Here is a 23,626-nt window from a genome sequence, read left to right on the forward strand (position 1 = left end):
GAGTGTGATTACACTGATGTCGTAATCAATGCCCGGCTCCAAGCCTGTCACTGTGTAGTATCCTACTGAGGAGTCCACAAAGTCTTCAAAAATAGGGACACTCTCTCCTGCCGCAACTACTGTGATGCGGTAGCCAATAATGGTGGAGGCATTTAACGGGGTCCACCTCAGGCCGATGCTCGAGTCAGTTATGTCAACAAAGCTTAGGTCAGTGAGTTGGGGCACCTCTAATGAGTTAAAGAGCAAATGGGAAAGGCAAAGACATACAGAGGCAAAAGAAAGATAAGGGAGAAAAAAAAGCAGTGTTCATCACTCTTAACATTGACAGAACATTAGAAGCAATTGCGGTGATATGCAGAATTTCTCACGGGGTTTGGGGGAAAAGGGAAAGGTTTTGGTGGTTTTTTGGTTTATGGGTTTTTTTTTCTTGTTTTTATATTGTGCCTTCAATGCAGTCTCCAACTGCCTCCCTGGGCAGACAGAAGCTGAAACCCCAACGCCCTGAGACAATGCATTGCCACTTTAGACACATAATTTTCATAAAAACCTGTGAGGCACTCAATTTGTGACAAATTTACTTTGAGCAACAATGGGCCATAATGACCTCTCATTTCCTGATGAAAATTGAAACAGAAAAAACATACCTCTTTTTTTTTTGTGCAGGTAGAAAACAAGAGATCAAAGTCTATTAACATACAAATAAAACAACTCATCTGAAATAACTGTTGATTTACCCTCTAGAATTTCTGTCTTGTTCAAATGGTAAGTCTAACTTTTATCACTGGGATCATTAAAATATCCATCTATTTGAAGGGGTTAAATCAGATTTCACCCTCAGCTGGTGAGAACCATCACAAAGCTTCAGGGTAGATCACGCACTATCTGAAGTATTTACACTGGACTTGGGGGAAAAGTCTCAAATCCCGGTAACAGCTTGAGGATCTGGCCCAGAATTCCTTATGTTCTACTTACCACTGACTGCTGCAATATATGTGCTAAAACCAGATGATATGGCACAGTAACAAAACACTTCCTCAGAAAGATGGCAAATGGTTAAAAATGAGCTTTAGATGGAAAGAGTTCTCTAAGTGACAATGTCCCCATATTCAGAGGTTATGCCCAGCACATGATGTGACCAAGAGGCTGACTTGATTTGTTGGCTAAATTGTTCAAAATCTCAGAACTGAGCACTGAACAAGGATCCTCTTTCATGACCTAGATATTGCCTAAAGTTCTGTATGGCAAACAAGCACAACTGTGACTGTTTTTCCTATCCATGTTATTCCTATTAGCAAAGCTGTTCTTTTCCTGCATGTTAGGACCAACAGAATTGGGCAGGGAGCAGGAAATTGACAACGGCCAAACCCTCAGTTGCTCAAGTCAATAGATGATTGGTATTGATTTAAGCCACAAGATTTGGCTGTGTAACTTTAGCAGGGTGATCCTGAAATCAGTGGGAGCTTATGGATGCTCTTTGTCTCTCAGGATCAGACACCCAGAGGTGAGTCAAGGATGCATGATTCGGTATCCATTCTGTTGGATTATTACAAGTTAGATTCAAAAGGAATTATGGGACAGTTATATTGCATAAGACTGGCTTTAATAATAGTGGTTATTTCCATTTTAATGTCCTTCTATGGAAAGACTTATTTTACAGAATAGATGAAAAAACAATGCCAGTTTTCTGTAAAATCATTGTTTATCCACGTGGAATGCATGTACCATATCACCTTTAAAGAGTGCTAAAAGCCAGAAACATACATTCTTAGCTTTCCCCCACCAGAAGATGGTAAAGGGCCAAAGCCATTACTGCTTTAATTATGCAGTATCACAGTATTAGTTCACCCCCAGGGAGCATACAGCACTTCAGTGAAGCATAGAAATTTTAAAGCAGTGTTATAAGAGCAAGCAAACACAGTAGCTGGCATCATTTCAGGGCTGAGCAGAAACAAAAACAAACAAACAAAGCCCTCACAAAGGAAAATGAAATGAAACCATTTGGGGAGATGCATATTAATTTTGCTACTGTGGCTACAAAGGTGGGTTTTGCAATCACCGCAGCATGTAATGTGGGGTGGCACACACCCCTTTGTGTCCCAGAAGTGCTACAGGACCTTTCCTCTTCATTGTACTGAAGTGATCTTCCACCACTTTTGCTGCCAAAATTTCTCCTGTGCTGCTTCCCACTCATATCTCTCTTCACCTACTTCATTTTCTCACCTGCTGTTCTCCAGATGTTAGGGTGCTTTAGAGCCAAGTTAACAGTGTACTGATAAAACAGACCCATCTCCTTACCACCACCCTGGCTGCCCATGCAGAGAAGTAAATGGGTATTAAAACTGCTCTGTCACATGCTGGTACATGGCTATTCTGCTTCTTAAGACTATATATAAAGGCCTCTGCCATCAGCCTAATATTTGAGTTCTGCAATATAGAGCTCTTGGGCTCAGCCTAAAACTGTTGCTCATCATTTTGTTACCTTGTGTGATGGTTTCAGAGATGGGGATACTCTCCTGGTCGTCCTTGACTGAGTAAACACTGACATTGTACTCCACACCAGGGTTTAGGTTTTCAAAGGTGCAGGTGGTCTGATCTGCACCTACTACTTCCTCCAAGGTAGAGCCCTGCTGCCCATTGGTAGGAGAAGTGGTCACTCGGTACCCACTGATACCTGAAATACAGATATACCAGTATGCAGTAATCTCATGCTCTATTTATTTACATTAGATCTCAGTATAAACAAATGAAGCAAACACATCACATTCTGTGTAAAGACAGGCTGAGAGAGCTGGGCTTGTTCAGCTTGGAGAAGAGAAAGCTCCAGGAAGACCTTGGAGCAGTCTTCCAATAGCTAAAGAGGGCTACAGGAAATCTGGAGAGAGACTTTTTACAAGGGCATGTAGTGATAACACAAGGGGAAATAGTTTTAACCTGCCAGAGGGGAGACTGAGATGAGCTCTTAGGCAGAAGTTCTTCCCTGTGAGGGTGCTGAGGCGCTGGCACAGGGTGCCCAGAGAAGCTGTGGCTGCCCCATCCCTGGCAGTGTTCAAGGCCAGGTTGGACACAGGGGCTTGGAGCAACCTGCTCTAGTGGAAGGTGTCCCTGCCTGTGGGAGGGGGTTGGAACTCTAAAGCTCATCTAGTCCAACTCTCTGCAATAAGCATGGACATCTTCAACCAGATCATGTTGCCCAGAATCACATATCTCTGAATATATTTAAAAATACGTATATTTTTCCTTAAATTATAGCATACTTCCCATCAAAATCTCCTTTACGACCTGCAGGTCACCACAGAACAAATTTTGGCATTCTGGTACAACAGAAGATTCCAGCATAGAGCGAGCTGACATAGTTACCTGGAGTTGTGCTTCTATCCCAAGAGACTATCAGGATCCCAGTATCAGGATTTGGCTCCAGGCGCAGGTTGGTTGGTGGAGACAATGCTGCAAGCATTAAGACAAATGGGTCATTTGTGGCACTGAGAATCATGCCAGCTCCCTCACATCCCTTCTCCCCACATTTTATCCTCACCCTTCAAAATGACTTAAAAATATTCTCCTCAAGTTGTGACCCTGCACTGCATGAGCTAGTGCTGCTGTCACCTATGCATCAAAAAGAAAAACACCTTCCAGACTACAACAAGAGGAAAAGACTAGAACTGACTCCCAGAAGACAGCACAAGGGAACAAGTGGAAGAAGGAATAATTGTGGAAAAGCAAATGCATCATACGTGTAGTCACTCTCCTGATGATTGGAGTCTCTCTCTCCTGGCCGTCCATCAGGACTGTGAGGTTGTAGGTGTACTCCACTCCTGGAGTCAGGCCAGATATCACGATGCTGCCAGAATCAGAGATGACCTCCCGAGGAGCCTCTCCACCTTGGCTTGGGCGCACACCCAGCTGCAGAGAAGCAGAAAGTTTGCTTTCCAGTCTCAAATACTCCTATCCCAGCTAGCTATCAGCATCCTGATTTATCCATCCTGAGTACCATGGACCATTATGCTGAATGCCAACTGTTAACCCTGTAGCTTGTGCTTTAGATGTCCCACTGATGAACTTGATGTGAAGCCCAGATGAGATGCTTGTACTGACCCCTGTGACCTAGACCTCCCGCCTGTAAGCAGCATGTGTTTTGTACTTTGTGCTATCTTCACTGCAGTCCACAGTAAACAGCTTTAATCTTTCCTTCCTATCACAATCAAGCAAGAGGAAAAAGAAACACAGGACTTCAATTCTCCTACCTTGAAACCAATCCTTGGGGCAGGTGTCCAGGTGATGACAATAGAAGTCTCAGTCACTTCTGTGTTAAAAGGAGGAACAGAGCCAGCAGGCTGATCTGTGAAGTGAATTGACAGAGTTGAAGTCTTGCTGCTGTAGTAGCACCAAACAGCTAGAAAACCTGACCTACAGCAGCCCAAATAGCAAGAGGTATATGATAGATGCTCAATGATATTACTTCTGAAAATCCAGTGATTTGGAAGAGATCTGACAGATGACTTCTGTCTGCTGCTGGGCTTGACAGACCCAGTATGCAAGCAGCAGTGCTTTTCTTGTTCCTGAGGCAAAGGAAATCCTGAACTGGGCCTCATGAGTCCTCTATGCATCCAACCCCAAGAATTTGAGGAATATTGGTTTTGGCTTGATATCTGAAGAGTTCCTGAAAACACATCTTTTTTTCCTTCACCCACCATATGCCAGTCTATCAGCAGAACACTACAACCTTGTCTGTCATCCAGCTGTCTCAGCTAGGACCATCTCATTCCTCACCAACAGCTTCAACTCTTTTGAAGTCAGCAGAGTGAAAGGGAGCTCAAAGTCTATCTGAGGAATTTGTGGTCTCATTGATATCTGTCAGAAACATCACACAGAAGTCAAAGCCTTTGTGCACCCCAGAATGAGTCTGAATAACTCCACTGAGTTTAATCTGCATTGACCTCACTATCAATGAAGAGACTTGGTTGATTAATCTATAGTCTTGAACTGGACTGGTTTCATTCAGATAAGCCCGAATTTGAAGGCAATATTCATCTAAGATATCCAATCATATCCTAATTGAGAAATATTTACAGATAAAGCTGTCAGCAAAAAAGCACCTTACCAATGTTAACAGTGTTACTCTGATTAGAAGCTTGAACCCTTTCACATTGTTCTAAAAGAAACCACATTCTCTTTTGAAAAGAGGATGTGGTTCTGGGCTTGGATGACTTTGAATTTTTATAGTTTATATGATGGCTCCATCATTTTTTAAACAGTGACTGTATTTGTTCTTTCTAGAAGTACATGTGGGTTCTTACAGAACTCCTTTTCCTCCCCAAATTTGCTCAATATTTTTTCCAAGCCAGCAGCACATGTGACTGAATAAAGAAGCAAAATGCTAGAACCCAATGTTTGTATCAGTTCTGTAACTACAGTTGAGCTGCCTTAGATGGTATGGTTGGGCTTGAGAAATGACTGCCTTCAGATTTATACAGATGACTAATTATTCCTTGACCAGTTTAAGGTTGCTGTTTGCTTTCCTTGATTAGTCTTGCCAAAACCAAACAACTGGAAAGATCAAGTAAAACCAAATTTCTTTGTTATTCAATTAAACAAAACCTGAAGTACCAATAGTTAGTAGTTTCCTTTTTGTCTTTAATGACCAAAAAAGCTGAAATGTATTTTAGTAAAAGCTTTTTAGTGCAAATTACTCTCTTTTATCCTGACAAATAGCTCAGAAAGAAGAACAAGGACTATTTCCCAAGCAGTTCTGCTGGAATGCTACTTCAAAAGGCTTCTTCTGTAAACCAATTCACAATAGACACTTTCAGCACAAGTTTTGAGGGAGGGCCAGGACGTTAAGGAAGAGGAATATGTGCCTATCATACTCACAAGTTGTGAAGACTCCAGTCTCTCTGGTGCTTTGCAAGTCATCTTTAACTGCCACAAGGTACACAGTGTACTCGGTGCCAGGCTGCAAGTTCCTGAGAAGGTACTTGCTGGCAGAAGGTCCTACGTTGTAGGTCCTTGGTTGACCTCCTCTTGTGGGACCTGCAGTTAGCCGGTATCCTGTGATCACAGCGCGGGGCCGTGTCCACAACACTAACACTGAATGCTCCGTGGTATTAAGAAATCTCAGGTTGGTGGGAGCATCGAGCTCTGAGGAAGAAAAAAAGCATAATGGGCATCAATTTTCTAGCTGAACCTGTGCATCACCCCTGCTTCCAAGGCAGTCCATTGTCATGCAAAAAACATGGGTGCACATTGAAGTTGTTGAGCCTGTATTTCTCACTTAGGGTGCAAGTAGTGAAGAGAGAAGGTGGGGACTGGGAGAGAGCTGGCAATCATAGAATCATGGAATGGTTTGGAAAGGGCCTTAAGATCATCTAGTTCTGACCCCCTGCCATAGACAGGGACGCCTCACACCAGACCATGTCACCCAAGGCTCTGTCCAACCTGGCCTTGAACACTGCCAGGGATGGATCATTTACCACTTCTTTGGGCACCCTTTTCCAGTGCCTCACCACCCTCACAGTAAAGAACTTCGTTCTTATATCTCATCTGAACTTTCCCTGTTTAAATTTGAACCCATCACCCCTTGTCCTATCACTGCAGTCCCTGATGAAGAGTCCCTCTCCAGCACCTTTGTAGGCCCCCTTCAGACACTGGAAGCTGCTCTGAAGTCTCCACGCAGCTTCTCTTCTCCAGTCTGAACAGCCCCAACTTTCTCAGCCTGTCTTCATACAGGAGGTGTTCCAGCCCCTTATCATCCTCACAGTCCTGCTCTGGACTTGCTTCAACAGTTTCATGTCCTTCTTATGTTGATAGATGTGAAATTACTACATCCATGCCTCAGTGCCATCCAGTAACATGCTGGGCCAGGCAGATCTGCATGTTCCTGGCTGTGCTGATTTGGGTGGCTGCCATGCGTGCCATCCCATGGGAAGTGAGGCTAACAGCTGAGGCAAGACAGATGAACCCAACCACAGCTGGGAATTGCAATAGTTTCTCATGAATGCTGAGCATTTTTTAAAACTCAGCTCAGTTCAAACTTGTCAACATAAGCACAGAAACCCAACTTTAGCCCTTTTTCATTAAGAAGATTTATTCTTTTCGATCCTTGCCCAGCCCTATTCCCTGCCCTCTCAAAATCCCTTCCCAAAACAAAACACCCCCAAGTTGGTCATTTTAATGTAAAAATGAGGAAGAGTCAGCAACTTCCAGCAGAAAAGCAGTCCTCAGATTTACTTAAAAACAATCACACCCAGGAACTGTCTATCCAACAATTCTAAGCATGCTCATCTCCTCCTCGGGACTCAGCAACTGCTATTAGCAGGCTTCCTCCCTTTTTTATCACTGCCCCTGGGAAGCTGCTGAAACTGATAAACCAGCAAACTATATAAACAGGAGGCTGAAGTAATACAGCTCCTTCAGCACTTACATTGGACTCCAGTGAACGGTGGAGATGTCACTACCTTTGGCTGAGACAAGATGAGGCTCAGAGGGGGAAAGATACTTAAGCAATTTGTCCGTACAGCAGGCGGGACTGCAGCGAAGAGTTTATAGTGTCTCTGGCAGGTTTCCCACCTTTCCTAGGTCCCAATCCTATGCTGAAATTAATTGCTCTTTTTTGATGACAGAACCACCCTTTTTTCTTCTCCCCCTAATTAATTAACATTTTTGTGATAAAAGTAAATGTTTTCTTCACTCTCCCAGTAATTCAGTGGGAGTTTTTGTCCCTTTTGTTTTCTCCTCAGTTGTTTTCTCACACTAAATCCGAAACACAGAAGATTAACTCTATCCCAGCCAAAACCAGGCCAGGAGGGAGGGTAAAGGAAGCGAGGACTTCCTTCTTCCACCACTTGCAAAGATGGGGGAGATGATAGTTCTAAAAGACAAAGGGATGAGTGTGACCCTCCTTAGGCCCATCTCCAACTCACAGGCTGAGAGTCAACTTTATCTCTTCTTGGTACTTACATCTGTGCTGAGTCTCATCTGACAAGGATTTTATCTTCCTCCAATTTGTAGCCTACAGTCAGTTCCTTTCTGTACAATTTAATTTGCCAGCTCTATTAGGCTTTTATCACTTCCTCTCCCCGTAGTAAAGGAAAAAGGGGAAGATTGAAAAGCCACACACACACTCAGTTTATTTGTAGACTGTTTTTTAACGGAAGGCCAAAAAGAGAAGCACATTTACACCGTGGGAAGAGACTTTTGCTTCAGGGTTTTCCTTGGGAACTCTGAATTATTTCTGTTTCCCAGGACTTTCGATTACAGGATGCAATTTATGTGAATGCTTTCTGAAATGTGGTCTAGGCAAAGCAGTTAAGAGGATGATCACAACCTATGGAAAATGAGTCCAGACATTTGTAACTAGCCCCGTGCTGTCTGAATCAAATGTCTATGCTCCAATGTACAACTCTGTGTGTAGACTTTCAGAAGGGCTCTACACATAGCCAAGGCTCCTGAAAACAACCACATAAAATTACAGATCTAACTGGGAACTGAGCTCTTCTTGTTTTAAAAGCTTCCCAGAGAGTCCAGTCTCCTAAGCTGCATCCTTGTTTTTGAAAGCTTCACTTGAAAGAGGAGGGAGGGCACTCACACAGATACCTATGTCAAAGGACAAATATAAGGATCCCATTCTCCCTGCATAGTCAAGGGAGATGGTAAGAGATAGAGGCACTATTCATGACTCCTGACTTTATGGATGTAAGTAAGTAGTATTTCTCAAACAGCATGACTATATTCCCATTTCCTTTCCTTCCCTCTCATCTCTGTAAGAGCTGGCCTGGCTTCTCTGGAGTTGCTTTCTTTTGCTGAAAAATGACAGAGCAGCAGCAGGTATCCATAGCTGAATTTTGGTATTTTGAATAATGCGACCCAGTCAAAGAACACCACAAATACTGACTGACCTTTCTACTGCCCAATAAACAGGCTCTATCCAAATGAACCACATCCCAGGTTCCATTTGATCTGCTTATTTTAGATCAAAAATGGAGATAACCACCCAAACCCATGCTAAACTACTCTTCTGCCTGAAAGCCTATATCTTGTCCAGCCACCTGCTCCTTTCTTCTCTGCAATTCTGCAGAGCAAAAAGTAATGCCTGACAGTCTGTGCACTGTGCTTGTCATCTTGCCTCACACTGGTGGGTGCTGCACTACCATTAGATCATTAGCTACTGGGTTCTGAGAGATCCTGCACAGCTCTTCCTGAAAAACACATGCTCCCATGGGTCTTGTCAACAGTCCATTGAGGTTGCTGCAAACCAGTCCCCCAGGTTCCACTGGGTTAACAAACAGTGACATTTCTGATGTGCTGAAATAGCCTGTGGAAAGCCAGGCCCGACCTTGCAAAGCTGAAATGTGGTCCTTTTAATGACTAGGCCTGTCCTTACATGTGCATGCAGAACTCCTGCTGCTAACAGTGGAGCCAAATAGGTATGCAGCTGTCAGAAAGAAGATAAGGGTTTTCAGAGCAGTCTCAGCAATGCTCTTAAGTCATGTTGAAATCTGCCCTAAAGTATCCTCGAAAAGAGGGAAAAAAAGCAATCACAGGCTGTGATCTGTGCTGTAAAGAACTGCAGGGCCCATCAATTCTCAGTGAGTAATAAAAAAGTTGAATTCCAGCCATACGAAATTGTTTTAAAGTGCCATGAGAGTTAAACTCCCATTGGAAAGCCCTGGAGGAAGATAAATCTGCTGAAGAGATCATTGTTTGATTGAATGAATTCCCAGCCCTGTCATCCTAGTTATGGGATACCTGCTGGGCTATAACTGTTGCACTTTAAGTGCTCTGCTTATATATTTCTCTAAGCGACAGCGAAACATGCTTCTCAAAAGGTTGAAAAAAGCATGAAGACACTTACTGGTGGTTTGCTGTCCAGTCAAAGGTTTGCTCTCCCTGCCCTGGCTCACGGCAAAGATCTTAAAGAGATAGGTTGTTCCTGGGAGCAAGTCAATAACTTCAGCAAAAGAGCTCCTGGTGACAGGGAGTCTCTGGCCGTGCTGACCAGGGCGATTGACAGGGATCACTTCAACTCGGTAGCCAGACACTTGGCTCTGCGGTGGGGTCCACATGATGGTGATCTTGACATCAGAAACCTCCACAAACTGCAGATCTTTGGGTGAAGGAACTTCGCCTGAAAGTAGAGCGACACAACAGTGTGAGAGGGAATCCTCTGCAATTGGCAGGAGAAGCTATAGTGTATATGGAAGAAAAAAACCAGTTAATTTTGATTGAACATTGGCTAGCCCAAAAATATGTACCACATTAAGAATGTGATGGTAACCTTACCATAAACATGTTTGTACACATTCCCAGCCAATATTCAAGAAGACTACAATTCAAAATGTCACTACAGAATTTGACGTATTTTATGCCTCAGTCATACAAAGTGTCTTGCTGTCACAGAAAGAGACCTGGACGACCAGATGTAATATGCTACAGAACTTCAAGTATATGCAGAACCAAAAGCTTGGGGGGAAAAAAGAATACTGCAGGAGCTGGAAACAAGAACCTCCTTTTAAAATTAGAAGAGAGGGTTTTCAAAACCCACAGCATGTTCTCAGCATCTGTAATTAACTTAAAATCAATCTTTTATTATTAAAAAAAGAACAGGGGCTGATCTGGCCCTTGTAGTCAAAGACAATATCCAGTTCCCTCTGTGCTGGTCCACAGTACTGCAGCCTTGAATTCCTATGTTCAAATTAAGCTTGTTCAGATTAGGCCTGATACTGCTCAAAGGTTAACCAATGCTCATTTTTGGAATATGCAGATGCCAAACCATAAAATCATTGAGCTGAGTTCATTCCTGGTAAATTCCCATTTGCAAACACGTGCTTGCAACTTGCAGGACCATCAAATTCCGCTGCTACCACGAGATCCCATGTCTTTCACTATCCTTTCTTTTGGTTTGGCTATTCAGCCCAATTGGATAGTTAAAGTATTTCTGAAACCAGTAATTTTTTTAATTGTGGGGCCCTAAAGTTTAGCTCTTATGGTGCTATTCTGGCACATCAGTCAGTGCTGAGCAATCTCCCATCACCACTGACTGCAATGGAAAATAATGGTTAGGACTGGAATAGACAGGGATAAGTCAGGTGAACAATTTGGATTTGTGTTGTGGCATCTGAGTACATAACCTTACGCATCTCTAGGCCAAGGACTGAGGCAAAATGATATACCAGGCTCCTAGAAAGATCTCTTAGCAGAATCCTCTTAAGACAACTTAGGAAACTCTGATGTCTCTTTTCCATAGACACAATGCAAAGACCTGCCTGCCGCCTGATCCTTAGGAATTACACCCGTATTAGTGCAGAGTGATGGCTTGACTGTGTCGGTTCATAACCGTTGCTTTACTATGAAACTTCAGTACCATACACATTTACAATTAAGAAACACAACAACGACACAAACTAGGAGACCATTTAAAGATTCATTTAGCTAGAACAACGTGAGCCTGCACTGTCATTGGCTCTGTGTACTAAGAGAAAACTCAATGACTGATATCCAGAACATGCTGCCCATTACCTGCACGTGGGACGCCTGTGGTTTCCTGTTGGATGAAGATAGGAGTACTCTCCTGATTTTCTTCCACTGCATAGATGCTGATGTTGTACTGAACACCCGGCATCAAGTCACTGAGTGTTACAGAGGTTGCAGTGTCAGGCAGGTTGAGCTCTGTGCTGCTGCCTTCCACAGAGGGTGTGTAGATAATTCTGTAGCCTAAAGCAAGAGAAGTATATACAGTCCTCAGTCAATATGAGGATCAGTGAGAAAGCACAAGGAATGCCAAAAAATGATAGTTAAAATGATCTTCCTACTCAGGTTTTATAAAAATAGTCCTGAACTTCAGCAGTCCCCATGGCTTGCTTGTGCTCCTGCCCCATCCACAGATCACACATGCAGAATGCTTCACAAAGCATAACCTGACCTGGATTATCATTTAACATACGGATTTAGGTCTATAAAGCTCTCATGCTCGTTATGGGATGGTCTGGATGACAGATACAAAGAGAAGGTCATGGGGCTTGTTTTTATTTAACACAAATCCAGAAGGAATTGTTTTGCATCCAGCCTCCTGAATTGCTTGGTTCAGACAGTGAAACCAGGCAAATGTTAAACTGCCCATGTGCTTTCCAGCTGGTCTTTCAGACTGAGCAGAATTATGCACTAGCCCTGCATCGTAGACTTACAGTTTTAGTTTCTACCTAGATTTCAGATTCTAGCAATAATGCAAAAGAGGTGCACTCCAACTAACAAACCTGTGATTGGAGCCTGTGGTCTGCTCCAGCTAATGACAATTGATGTGTCATCCACACTTTCCACAGTGTGATCAGGAGGTGCATCAGGAGCTGTTTAAGGGAGAAAAAAGAAGAGGCCAGCAAGCGTGAGGATAGAAGATAACAAAAAGTTATTGAGCATACAACAGAAACAGCTTTCAAAGTGCAGCACCACCCACCCACACATACCTGTAGTCTGTGAAGTAGACAGGATCAGATTCTGCTCTCCTTCTTCAGAGATTTGGTAGACATTAACAATATATTTGCGTCCAGGAAGCAAGTCAGGGATGTTGACAGAAGTGGCTGTGCTTGGAAGATCTAAGGAAGGCAGGAAAGAAAAAATTGCCTTAGCAATCCTATCTTCTTGCTTTCTCTCCAGTGAAATAAATGAGACTTCTCTGTTCTAATCTTGGCTGAATCTCAGTATTCCTGCAATAAGATAGCAACTGTGCTGCACTGTGTCTTTAGTTCACATCAGAGAAATTGTGTAGAGAAGTTGGACAAGGTCTCCACGCTCAGCAGGCAGACAACACCTAGGACAGCACGGCTTGATGCATGCTATAGCAGGGTAATGTGAGCTGCACATTGCTGGCATTACGCCATCTCAGCTGAGTAGTCATTTCATCCCCTGAAATTGCATTTTCAATACAGAAATCTATGGAAAAATTTTCACATGAAGAGGTTATGTGGAAAGACTGACTCATGAGTAGAGAAGAATACATTAGGAGGGCTGATGAACTTCTCTCCCCTCTCCCTTTCCCCCAGATGTCCACCTACATGCCAGATGTAGGAAATTCTCCATGAAGCAGCTCCGTACTGGCCAGACTGAAGCCAAGCATCTTAAGGGGAACTGGGAATTGCCTTTCAATTTGCCTAGAAACCACTTTCTGTAGACAGATGAGCTCAGGAGCTGCTTCACAACACAGCTCAGCTGTCTGGGCAGCCACTGTGCAGACAAGAAAGGTGGTGACAGTGCTGGCAGTCCCAGTGTAAGTCACTTCTGCTCATGAGTCCAAGCTGAGAGTTCAGGAAAGCAACAGTGCAGGGAGAATTATTAGGTCTTTTTCCCATGTGTCTATCACACTCATGTCTGAATAACTATTATAACCTCAAATCCTTGTGAGATATTGCTATTACTATTGTTAAGACAGGAAATTAGGAAAAAGAAGATAAGATGAAATTATGTGTAGTGGCACAGGCTCTACAATAGATGTTAGAAAAGCAGATTCAATGCCTAGGTCTGAGTCCAGTGCCTTTAACTGGTTTTGTGGCTTAGGTAAGTTATCACATTATCAAAGATAAGGAAGATCCAATTGAAACAAAACAACTGACAGAGTGGACTGGAACAGATATGAGATGACAAGTAGCCAAGAGAGGACATTTGGGAAAGATTTCTCTCCGTCTGTTTGGATGGAAGGACAAAGGTACAGCAAAGGAAATTAGCCAGGCTGCAAGTTCAAAAAACATATTTGGTTCTCTTCTCATCTGCACTGCTGTTCACTTCAGGATGCTGTGGATGCTACTAAATTTACATGATTTCAAAAGGAAAAAAAGACTGGACAAATTCAGAGCTAAAAATAATAAATATATCTATCCACAGTTAATACAAATCCACCACCTCTGGTTCAGGGAGTTTTCCTCTGCAGGATCTGGGACAGTATTCTGAGGGGGTATTGCCATATACTTGTCTTGTTCCCATAGTCTTCCTTGAACATGAACTTACGGTCATTGATGGAAAAAAGACAATGAACTAAGTGAGCTTTTAATCTGAGCTAGTCCCACCATGCTCATATCCTATTGAATCTTACTGAAAGCCAGGGAGATCCTCACTATTCTGATTGTCGCAGAGAACAGTCAGCAGTGCTTTGCTCTAGTACACTCAGATATTGTCTCACCAAGATACTGTGGCTCATCACCCTCCTCACTCAGCTCATACTCAACACGGAATCCAGAGACTGTGTCAGATGCAGAAACCCAGGAGACAACAAAGCTGTTGGATGTGATTTCAGTGACTGACTCTGACGTAGCAACCATAGGAGGAAGAAGAGTTGTCTCTCCTGAGACAGTGTTGCCTACAAGAGATAAAACAGGAGAGGTTTAATTAACCATTACTACTTCTGTGTTAACTGGGATGCACGAAAAGAAGACTTAGGTGAAGGAGATTCTGCTTCTTTGCATGGCCCTGCTGTTCAACTTACTTGTCACTGCTGTGGTGCTGGTTGTGGTAAAATCAAAGCGGGTGACTTCTTTATGGCCATACTGCTGAACACTGATGAGCTGTCCTTCATATATGACACCAGGCTTCAGGCCTGAGATGGTGTAGGAGTTCTGGTAGCCAGGAACAGTGGCTTCCTTCCACTGCCTTCCAGAGTTTTTCTGCAAGAGCAAGGCCAGTCATATAGTGAGAGACTCCCTAGCCTGCAAGAAGGTGTATGTAGTGATGAATCTGCTACATACTTATCAAGTACTCTGATATTCAAGCACAGGTATGGCTGGAATAGCTAATGCACAGATGGAATCAAGTCAAAGGAGATGAGAAAAGTATGCCAGGAAGCAGGGCCAATGACATTTTGGGTGATCAAGTTTTACTGGGGTAAACTGAAAAACAATCTAGCTTCGAACTTTCTTCCTTTAAAAGGAAAATTATTTGTAATATATAAACTAAACTCATTCCTTTATCAAAAACATAGTAAGGCATGAAGGAATAGCTGGAAAATGCCTATTTGAAGGCTGTTCACAGTAACACCCTAAGCCATCATCTGAAAACAATATAGAGAAAAGTTCTTCCCACCTACCCTGTGTTTGAACTCTATGGGAAGCTCTAAAGTAATGCTCCATCCTCTGAGGTTTGTACTTCAGCGCTTTAAAGTCCATTTCATTCAGGCCTTGATCCAAGATACACTGAAGTCAGTAAAAAGAATCTAGTGCCTTTAATGGCTTTGGATCAGGGCCTCTATTGTTCTTTTAATAACAGGCAGCATTAAGGTACTAATGTTCTTAATCATTAAGTGGTCTTTTGTGAAGATGCACTCAGGGGATCTGTAACACAACTCATCTACCTTGGTTAAACTGAATCATTCCTCAAATATGAATGAGCCAACGAGAAGTGGTTAAGCAGCTTTGGTTTAGACATTAGAGAGGATGGGAGATGACTGTTTATTTAATCCTATGCAAGCTGTTTATATCTGAATATCCTACTCATTTTTACCTCCTCATTGATAGGATAAAATCTATCCCAGTTGTCTTTCGGCATGCACATGGTACCTAGAACAATGTTTCTTAGGATGAAGAAACTTCCACAAGGATTTACATTACTTAAAGTGAGGAAGGATATAAACTTGTCTGCTTATTGTGCTAGTGCTTTGGTTAATAAGATACTTCATGAACACAATGACCATTAAAATTTGAGCAGGAAAACATCAAGTGTTTATACAGCACTTGTCTTTGATCCTCAGAGTAACTGTTGACCTCAACAGGACAAGGACACTGAATTAGCAACTAAAATTTGCTGAAATAGTGTCAGTCTCTTCTTCCAGACATCACAAAAAGCCAAAAAAGAAATTATTTTTGATGGACAAATGATGACGCATGTGGCACTCACAGGTCTCCAGCGCAAGATGTACTTGGTGATGTGAGATCGTTCAGGAGCGTTCCACTGGATGGGGTGAGAGTTTGGCTGGTTCGTGCTCTCTGTGATGATCACCTGAACAGGCCCAGATGACCCTGGAAAAAAGAATCGCCATTTTTAACATGCTGGAGATGTTTTTCTTCTTCCTTCTTTGTGGAGTCATCAAAAAGGAAGAAAGTTGCACAGCTCACATTATTGCTATACACAGGAAATGAATGATATTGTCTTGCTACCCTCAGTGCTTCAATACCACTTAGAAAACTGATGAATTAGAATACATTCTGGGGGGGAATTCACATCCCCTGTTTGGGTTAATTTCCTGTGAGCTATCAATGAAAGAGAGAACTGGAGCAGTCCAGTATAGAAAAAGTCTACAAAGCAAAGCTACATTGTCCAAAGAGAGGGAGCTTCTCAGCAACTACCTACTTTCATCAATTAATATCTCCTGCAGTGGGAGCAGGGAACAGATGAGAAATGTCTGCCAAACGCAGTCTAATCTTGTGGCATGGTGAGGGCAAACTCCTGATCTGTCATTGCATACACCCTAGACACTAGGCTTTTACTGTTGCACTGATTTTCTTTATCAGTTGTTTTGAAACACTGAATTTTCATGACACTGTGGAGAACTCCATGAGGCAAGTCTTCTGCACACAACCACATCAGAAGGGTTGGTGGAAGTCCTGAGACAAATCAGGCCCCGAAACTCATGAAAATACAAGTTCAGCAGTGCTCTAATGCTTAAGAATACTGATTGCATTTAGTTAGATCAGGCTGAGCTCCACAAAGCCCTCCAGTAGAGAAGAAGAGGTTCTGTGATCCCATGGTTTTCTTTTCACTCCCTCCTAGCCTTGCTAGGAAGATGTCACTGAACACTCAAGCAGCACTGTCCTCATGTTAATTCTCAGAAAATCCCAGCAAAGAGAACCCTGGAACCTGCAAGGAAGTGTCTCATTTTAGCCATTAAATACCTTCACTCTTCCCCTACTCTCAACATTTCTAATTATAATTTATTTGGACAACTGTGTAACATATATACATGCTTCATATTTAACCAGACTTCCAGGAAAACAAACCTGTGCACACACGCAGAAAATTTCAAAGCTCACCTAACCCCAAACCTACAATCAGAAGCATTAGATTTGGTTTATTTACACATTTTCAGTTACTCTTGTGTCTAAAGAAGCCCAAAGCCCTGGTCTCCAGTCTGGAGGCATGCATATTTCACATAGCTCAGGGAGATGTTAGTTTAAGCAGTCTGTTAGGAGTCAATGAATTTCAGCAAGCTCCAGTAAGAAACTCAAGAAAAAAGTTCAAAGAAGTCCTGCTTCCTGTTCTTGCCCTCCTTAGTTTGCTGCCCCAAAGAAAGGCAAGTCCACACAGTTCTGGCTGCCAAGTGTTCTTTTGCCTTGCCTCTGGCTTACTAGCTGGCCACAGATAGAAATGCAGCCAGTTCACTGACAGCACTGCTGAGTACAGGTCAGGTTCAATAGGATGCTGGTGCAAAGACCTTCTATATGATGTGAGTGAAGCCAGTCACAGGGAAGAGGTACCTTATTTATGTGAAGCACGTAGTTGCAATAAACTTCAAAGGGGCTATTCCCCTTCTATAGCAGGAGCATGATATTAAAACCCCCTTGCTGAATGAGCTTCACCTTCCCCTTCTTAACTTACAGGGCACTTGGGGTACAAATATATCACAGCTAATGAGTAGGACAGACTCTTCTTAACCTATCTTGATATAAAAGCAGAGAATCACCTCAGCATTGAAGCTGCTATATTTCATCTTTTTGTGGTTCCTCCATGTTTATGCTCAGAGACTGGTTGGGGAACCAGTGACATAAGCACAGCCTTCTCCTTGTGCTGAGCCCAAACACAACCTTAATTAACAGCAAACGAAAACAGTGGCAGTTGCAACCTTGAACAAGAAAGTAGAGAGGTTCTCCTTATTATGTTCTGATCAGGAAACTGGAATAGAACAAGCCAACAAACAGGCATTGCCCGTCCCTATAAAGATTTCCTGGAACTGACTGGGCAAACAGAAGTCCAAATATTTAATTTCTTCAGGGCACTGATCAGGAAAAATGCTTCATTCCATGCTGGATTTTGCTTCTGTAGTGAGTGAAAAAGGAAACACTACACACGTTAGAGTTCTAAGCAATAGAAACTGAAGGTTGCAGACATGATATTGCTAAGCACCAAGAGGAAATGCAAACCCAAGTTATGTGAACTGATAGTCATTCTCTAAAGTAACCCTGGCATCAGGAATAGCTGTTAATGCCTCAACTCCTCTTTCTAATCATGACACCTCTTTGTGCTTGCCAAGAAAGAGAGAGAAATGGTTCTGTTTAAAAAGGAAACCTGAACAGGTTGAAGGGTGGAAAATTTGCTTTCCTCAAGTATAACTCAGCAGATGATTTGGGTTTCTTACCAGGATAGGTCTGCAGAGGCTGACAATGCCATTCTCCAATACCACGACCATAGCAATAGCACTGGTATCTGACCCCATGGACGTACTTCTCCCATGAATCTCCGATTTGGTAAAAGGTACGGGTCTCTGAGTCCTGGCACTGATCTAAAGGCACAGAAGAGACAATTAACCACTGCGCATTACAGAAAATAAAGTGAATACCTATGCCAAACACAGAAGAGTAAATCATGAGACTTTTAGGCAAAGAAATGTAACACCAATGTTTATTTGCAAGCATAGTTACACAAGAAGAAAAAGTGGCAACAGAAATTGAATCTCAGATCAAAGTTCTTGATGTACCACTGCATGTGTTAACTTAGATACTAGGGGGCTAATTCAGCTGTGATGCATTTCTTCAGATACTGTTAAGCACAAGCTGTCCACCCAGCAAACTTCCCAGGGAAGTCACTGGGGTGACTTTCCTTCAAGAAAGGATTTAGTCTGAACTATCTATTGTGGAGCCCAGCTCTGCTCCAGTCAACTAAGTTCATGTCTCACCGAAAGCTAAACCATGCTGCTCTCATGGAAATCAATGGCAAAATTCCTACTGGCTTGAGCAGAAATCTTTAGAATCTTCAGAATAATTTATAATAGGAAGTCCCCCATTAGTTTTCATCAGAGTCTTTCCAGATTTACCATTTTATAAACCAAGGGAGGACAGATCAAATCCTGAAATCAGCTTAGCTAGTGTAAATGCAACACGGTCCAAGAACTTGGGTACACTTTCTAATCTGACTTATGCCTGTGTTTCTGGCTCATTGGAAATTTACAGTGAGAACTGTATTATGCTTGCTTGGATAAATAGGAGCCTTTTTCAGAGTGAGACAACGAAATTGAACTGATTGCACTTTTACAGATAGCTGAAATAATTTTCCCTCCCCTTCTTCCAAAGTAGTAATTTTCAGGAGCTTTACAATCCAAGTTCCTCCAGTAAACCTGTACAGATATTACTGTAAATAAATCAGATTTTCTTGGAAATAGTTTGAAGTTCTCCTGAATTTAGTAATTGCAAGCCAAACAGCTAGGTCTTATCTTCCAACTGAGGCTCACTAGGGAAGGGGAGACAGAAGAGATGAAATCTCATTTCTGCAGAGAACCATGATGGTTTTAGCTAACCTCCAGAGTGCTATTAACACATGTTCTCATCCTGAGCCTTCTCTTTGCCAGAACAAAGGGCAGCCAAAAAAATCAATTTAGTCCAAAGTAAGTTAATATATGCTGGTGCTCCTCTCTCAGTCCAATGAGGAGACCTAAAGATTTTCAGGTAGAGAAAGAAAACTGATCCTAGCATCAGTGCCTAGCTGCATGTTGTTTCATCACTCTGAGAGCCCTGCCTGCTTGACCAACACCTCAGGTACCAGAATTCAGCCAAATCACCCAGTCAAGGGCCAATGTTCCCTGTTACCACAACCTGCTACATTTAAGAGTTATGTTGACAGGATCCATTACGACTGCATCATCACTAACTGCTTCTGCAGCATGTCTGATAACCCAAGCTTATGTCCTTAAAACTACAAATGTCCTTTCACCTACTGTCCAGCATATCCAGTGCTTCTTCTAGTTTTGCAGTTGTGCAATTCAGGACAGAAAGTGGGCAAAGACTGGGCCCAAATGTACACACCAGTTTCACCATACCATAATCAGTTTCTACTTAGCCACAGAGTGCATTTGGCATGTGGGAACAGCTGGTGACTTACCAACAGGATCACATTTCCATCTACCCCGGCCCTGGCCAAAGCATGTGCAGTTCAACATATGCCCTTCCTCATGACGCTTGTGGAAGGTCTGGTTCACATCATAGGTGATACCATCCACAATGCACTGGTCTGTTTGAGAAAGAGCAGAGACAGTTTATCAGCAAGAGCTCTAAACATTAACACAAAATCCCTCTGCTTGGCACATCGTTCCCTCCTCCTGCTCAGCTTACAGAGACTGACCATGAGAAACTCCATTCAAGCAAAAGGGAGCCCTCCTACTATCTGTGATCACCACAGGTTAGTGCTGCACACACACCACTGCTCCCAGGTACGTTTATCAGCAGTATGCAAACAAGCAACACTGGCAGAAAAGAGGTCTGTAGGATGCAGTCCAAAGTAGGGGATGTTGCTCAAACTACAGAACTGTCTGGTTGCTCCTTTTGACAGATTCCACATATGAAAGAAAATCTAAACCAGCACACTAACTCTCTCACTGATGTGAGATCATTAGAACTACCCATGGAGAGAAGGGCTACTTCACATTTACAAATATACCCATCAGAGTGACAGCGTGAAGATGTTAGTTCTTCTTTGTGGTATCTCTGCTACACTTTGTAGTAATCTGAAGACAGGAGCAGATCTATTACACATTCGAGATGCTACTGGTGCTTACTAATCTACTATTCCCTCAAAACACAGTAAACACACTCCATGCTTAAGTACTGTGGTGTCAGTTAGGTTCAATGGCAACATGTCAACCTGAGATCTGGCCCAGAATTCCTACCACCAACCTAATCACAGCAAGGAGCAGAAAGACAAAATAAACACGCAAACCACCCCAGAAGCATGTTGTTTTGTTAACTGGGGCCCAAGAGACCCAAATTCAGTTCCGGCGTCAATCACAGACCATCTGTCCTTGGGGAAGCAACTCAGTTAATTCCAGGCTTTCATTCCCCATCATACTTTCCCACACCACGGGCATGGTGTCAGGATAAACCAAGCAGTTCAGATCCTCCTATGGGTGCCAAAGACCTTCTCTGGCTGCTCTGTTTAAACAGCTCTACTTGGATAACCTTTGCCTTTTGAAAAAGCAAAGTATCTCTACCCTCCTCATCAAGAAAGACCACTTTAACTCTAGAATGAAACTGCAGAGAACTAGCTGTGTATGTGGAAAAAGGAGTTTCACAGACCAGAACTTTTAGCAGTGCGTTTCTCATTGCTGTGAGGGAAACACATTAAAAAAACCCTTCCAAAGCCCTTGAGTGAGCTTTTCCCTATAAATTATATCCCATTTCAGCAGTGGTGTTAAGAATCCTTTCTTGGCTGCTTGACAGCAACCCCCCTGCCTTTTCCAGACATGAAGCCAATGCTGTGAGCTAGCTGTAGGATGATCAAATGTCTGTGCTTTTAAGTTTTCTTTTTTTGGTATTGCTTAAGCACTTCTCTGCTTGGACCACTCATATAAATAAGTAAATAAATAAGAGTAATCTCAGTGCTGTCCTGCCAACTTCTCATATAGATTAGCCAGCAAAGGGCTAATCCAGCACAGAGGAATTGAAAATTTTACTGCAGAACAATAAAACAGAACAGTTCTGCATTCAAACTTCAGACTAGTCTGGAGTTCTGTCTGTTCCTGAGCAGGGGAAGAGCTTCTACCAAGCTCTCCATAAAGTCCCGGTGATGCTAATTCCTAAATGCAGACAAAAGTGGGTAGAGATACCTACTGACCAAGTGAACCAAGTTTTGCCTCCACTTGCTAGCATGCAAAGGCTGAAATAGTATTTTTCCACTACACAGACAAGACAGGAACTTTGCTCCTGTGATTCTCTTTCTGCTCCAGAGAAAAGCTCAATATATAGTTCTTGCACACTGAAACTCACAATGATGGAAAAGAAAAGCAATTTATCCCACCCACAAACACCTAAGACTAAAGTGGTGACATCAACATGAGAATCAGTACCTCTGAGCTGTGAATAGGCAATGCATGTCCATTCTCCACGGCCATTTCCTACACAAGTACATCTCATCATATGGCCCATATCGTGCTGTTTATCCCACTGGTCTCCAACACGGTACATGACACCATCATTGGTTGTGCAGATTTCTTCATGGGCTGGTTGAGAAGAAAGCAAGAGCACACTTTATGTGGCCAGAATTAACAAGGTCTTGAGGGCTTAGACCATTTGCAATGTCCCTTTATACTGTGTAGTGGTTTCTGCATCTTAACAAGGAAGCTTTAGGCACTCACTCAATTTCAAATAGCATTTTTGCTGGATGATGATATTCTCTAAATGCAGATTCCTTGTAGGGGCTCATTCATTTTAATTCTCATTTGAAAGCTACTAGAAATAGCTTCTGTACTATGTTCAAGAGGTGCTACATGAAAGAATCAGTTCTTGTTACATACATGCCTTTATATGAACATAGCCATCTGAAGACTCACATGTTCCACAAGCTGTTTAAGGACTCAGATGCTACATAGCCATTAGTTACCAAAAGCCTTCCATTTAAGAATTGGTAGTAACATTCCCTCCCACATGTCCCCTTACTGGCATCACAGAGATAAGCATGAATTGAGGAATGGACTACAGTATTGATTTTGAATTGAAATATTGAAATTTGCCATTTACAGGGTAACACACTGATACTTTAAGTACAGACATACTCCTAATCACAGATCCAGCAAAAGGAAGTGATGAACCATGAGGGAGAAGCTTTGGTAGGTGAAAGATAAAACCCTCACTTGCTACAAAGCTCTCTAATGGATCTACACCAGTTTCCACTAGCTGAGAAGCGTGCCTACCACTGACTTGTAGCAGAGAAGTAATGAAAATTGCCTTCTCCTGGCATTGCCTAGGTCTGTACTAGAGGTGATCAGTGGGGAAAAAAGACAAAATGAAACTTCAGAAATGTCTTAAAGGGTCTTGGTTTTGAATGCAGCTCACTGGAAGTCATCAATAACTGACCAATGACAGACAGCTCTCTACTTTCCAGCTCAAAGAACCACTTACAGGTAGTCCAAAATCCCTTTATGGTTCTCAGCCTTACCAGCCATAGGGCAGAACCCAAATTTCTGGTCAGCATCATAGTTCTCGGTGGTTCCACACCACTTCATGTTGTCTCTTCGCCCCTCAGAAGTACAGTCAGTGTAGTTGCGGTTGTTATACAGGAAGGGGAAGTGGCACAGAGCACCATTGGAATTGCCACCACGCGTCTGGACCAAAACTGTACAAAAGTGAAAAGAAAACAGATGCAAATGAAGCCTGCACTCTCCCTTAGCGTGCATGGAAAAGCTTGGAAAACAAACAACCAGAACTACTTTTTCCCATGTGTACCCTGTATATTATCCACAGGCCTCTTTTCTTGGCTTTAATTAATTCAGATCTGGAAACATAAGCCTTGCACAAGGTCAGCTTAGTTCAAACATTGCTTTGGAAGGAGTTATGGAGCCAGCCATGGGAATTCCTGGGGAATAGCAAAATCCAAAGCTTACTGTGTTTGGGAAGTAGCTTTGTAGACCCTTTGTGCCAAGGTCTAGGGAATCAAATAAACTCTCAGTTCTCAGCATACC

General features: G+C 42.7%; 1 protein-coding gene across 1 annotated transcript in view; it reads right to left on the reverse strand.

The window, feature by feature from the left end:
* FN1 (fibronectin 1) overlaps positions 1-23,626 on the reverse strand; it is a gene marked incomplete at its 5' end in the record, with an annotated part of 53,310 nt that overhangs the window by 19,639 nt on the left and 10,045 nt on the right. Inside the window, 17 exons of the mRNA XM_010018473.1 lie at positions 2-227; positions 2,480-2,671; positions 3,358-3,444; positions 3,732-3,900; positions 4,242-4,336; positions 5,869-6,135; positions 9,848-10,120; positions 11,512-11,706; positions 12,246-12,335; positions 12,453-12,581; positions 14,159-14,335; positions 14,462-14,639; positions 15,865-15,986; positions 18,320-18,463; positions 20,056-20,184; positions 22,016-22,168; positions 23,104-23,280. Coding sequence (XP_010016775.1) covers positions 2-227; positions 2,480-2,671; positions 3,358-3,444; positions 3,732-3,900; positions 4,242-4,336; positions 5,869-6,135; positions 9,848-10,120; positions 11,512-11,706; positions 12,246-12,335; positions 12,453-12,581; positions 14,159-14,335; positions 14,462-14,639; positions 15,865-15,986; positions 18,320-18,463; positions 20,056-20,184; positions 22,016-22,168; positions 23,104-23,280 — 2,803 coding nt within the window. The remainder of the gene's footprint in view (position 1; positions 228-2,479; positions 2,672-3,357; positions 3,445-3,731; positions 3,901-4,241; positions 4,337-5,868; positions 6,136-9,847; positions 10,121-11,511; positions 11,707-12,245; positions 12,336-12,452; positions 12,582-14,158; positions 14,336-14,461; positions 14,640-15,864; positions 15,987-18,319; positions 18,464-20,055; positions 20,185-22,015; positions 22,169-23,103; positions 23,281-23,626) is intronic.

Source organism: Nestor notabilis, unplaced genomic scaffold (genome assembly GCF_000696875.1).
Source record: "Nestor notabilis isolate BGI_N333 unplaced genomic scaffold, ASM69687v1 scaffold3067, whole genome shotgun sequence".
Taxonomy (NCBI): Eukaryota; Metazoa; Chordata; class Aves; order Psittaciformes; family Psittacidae; genus Nestor; species Nestor notabilis.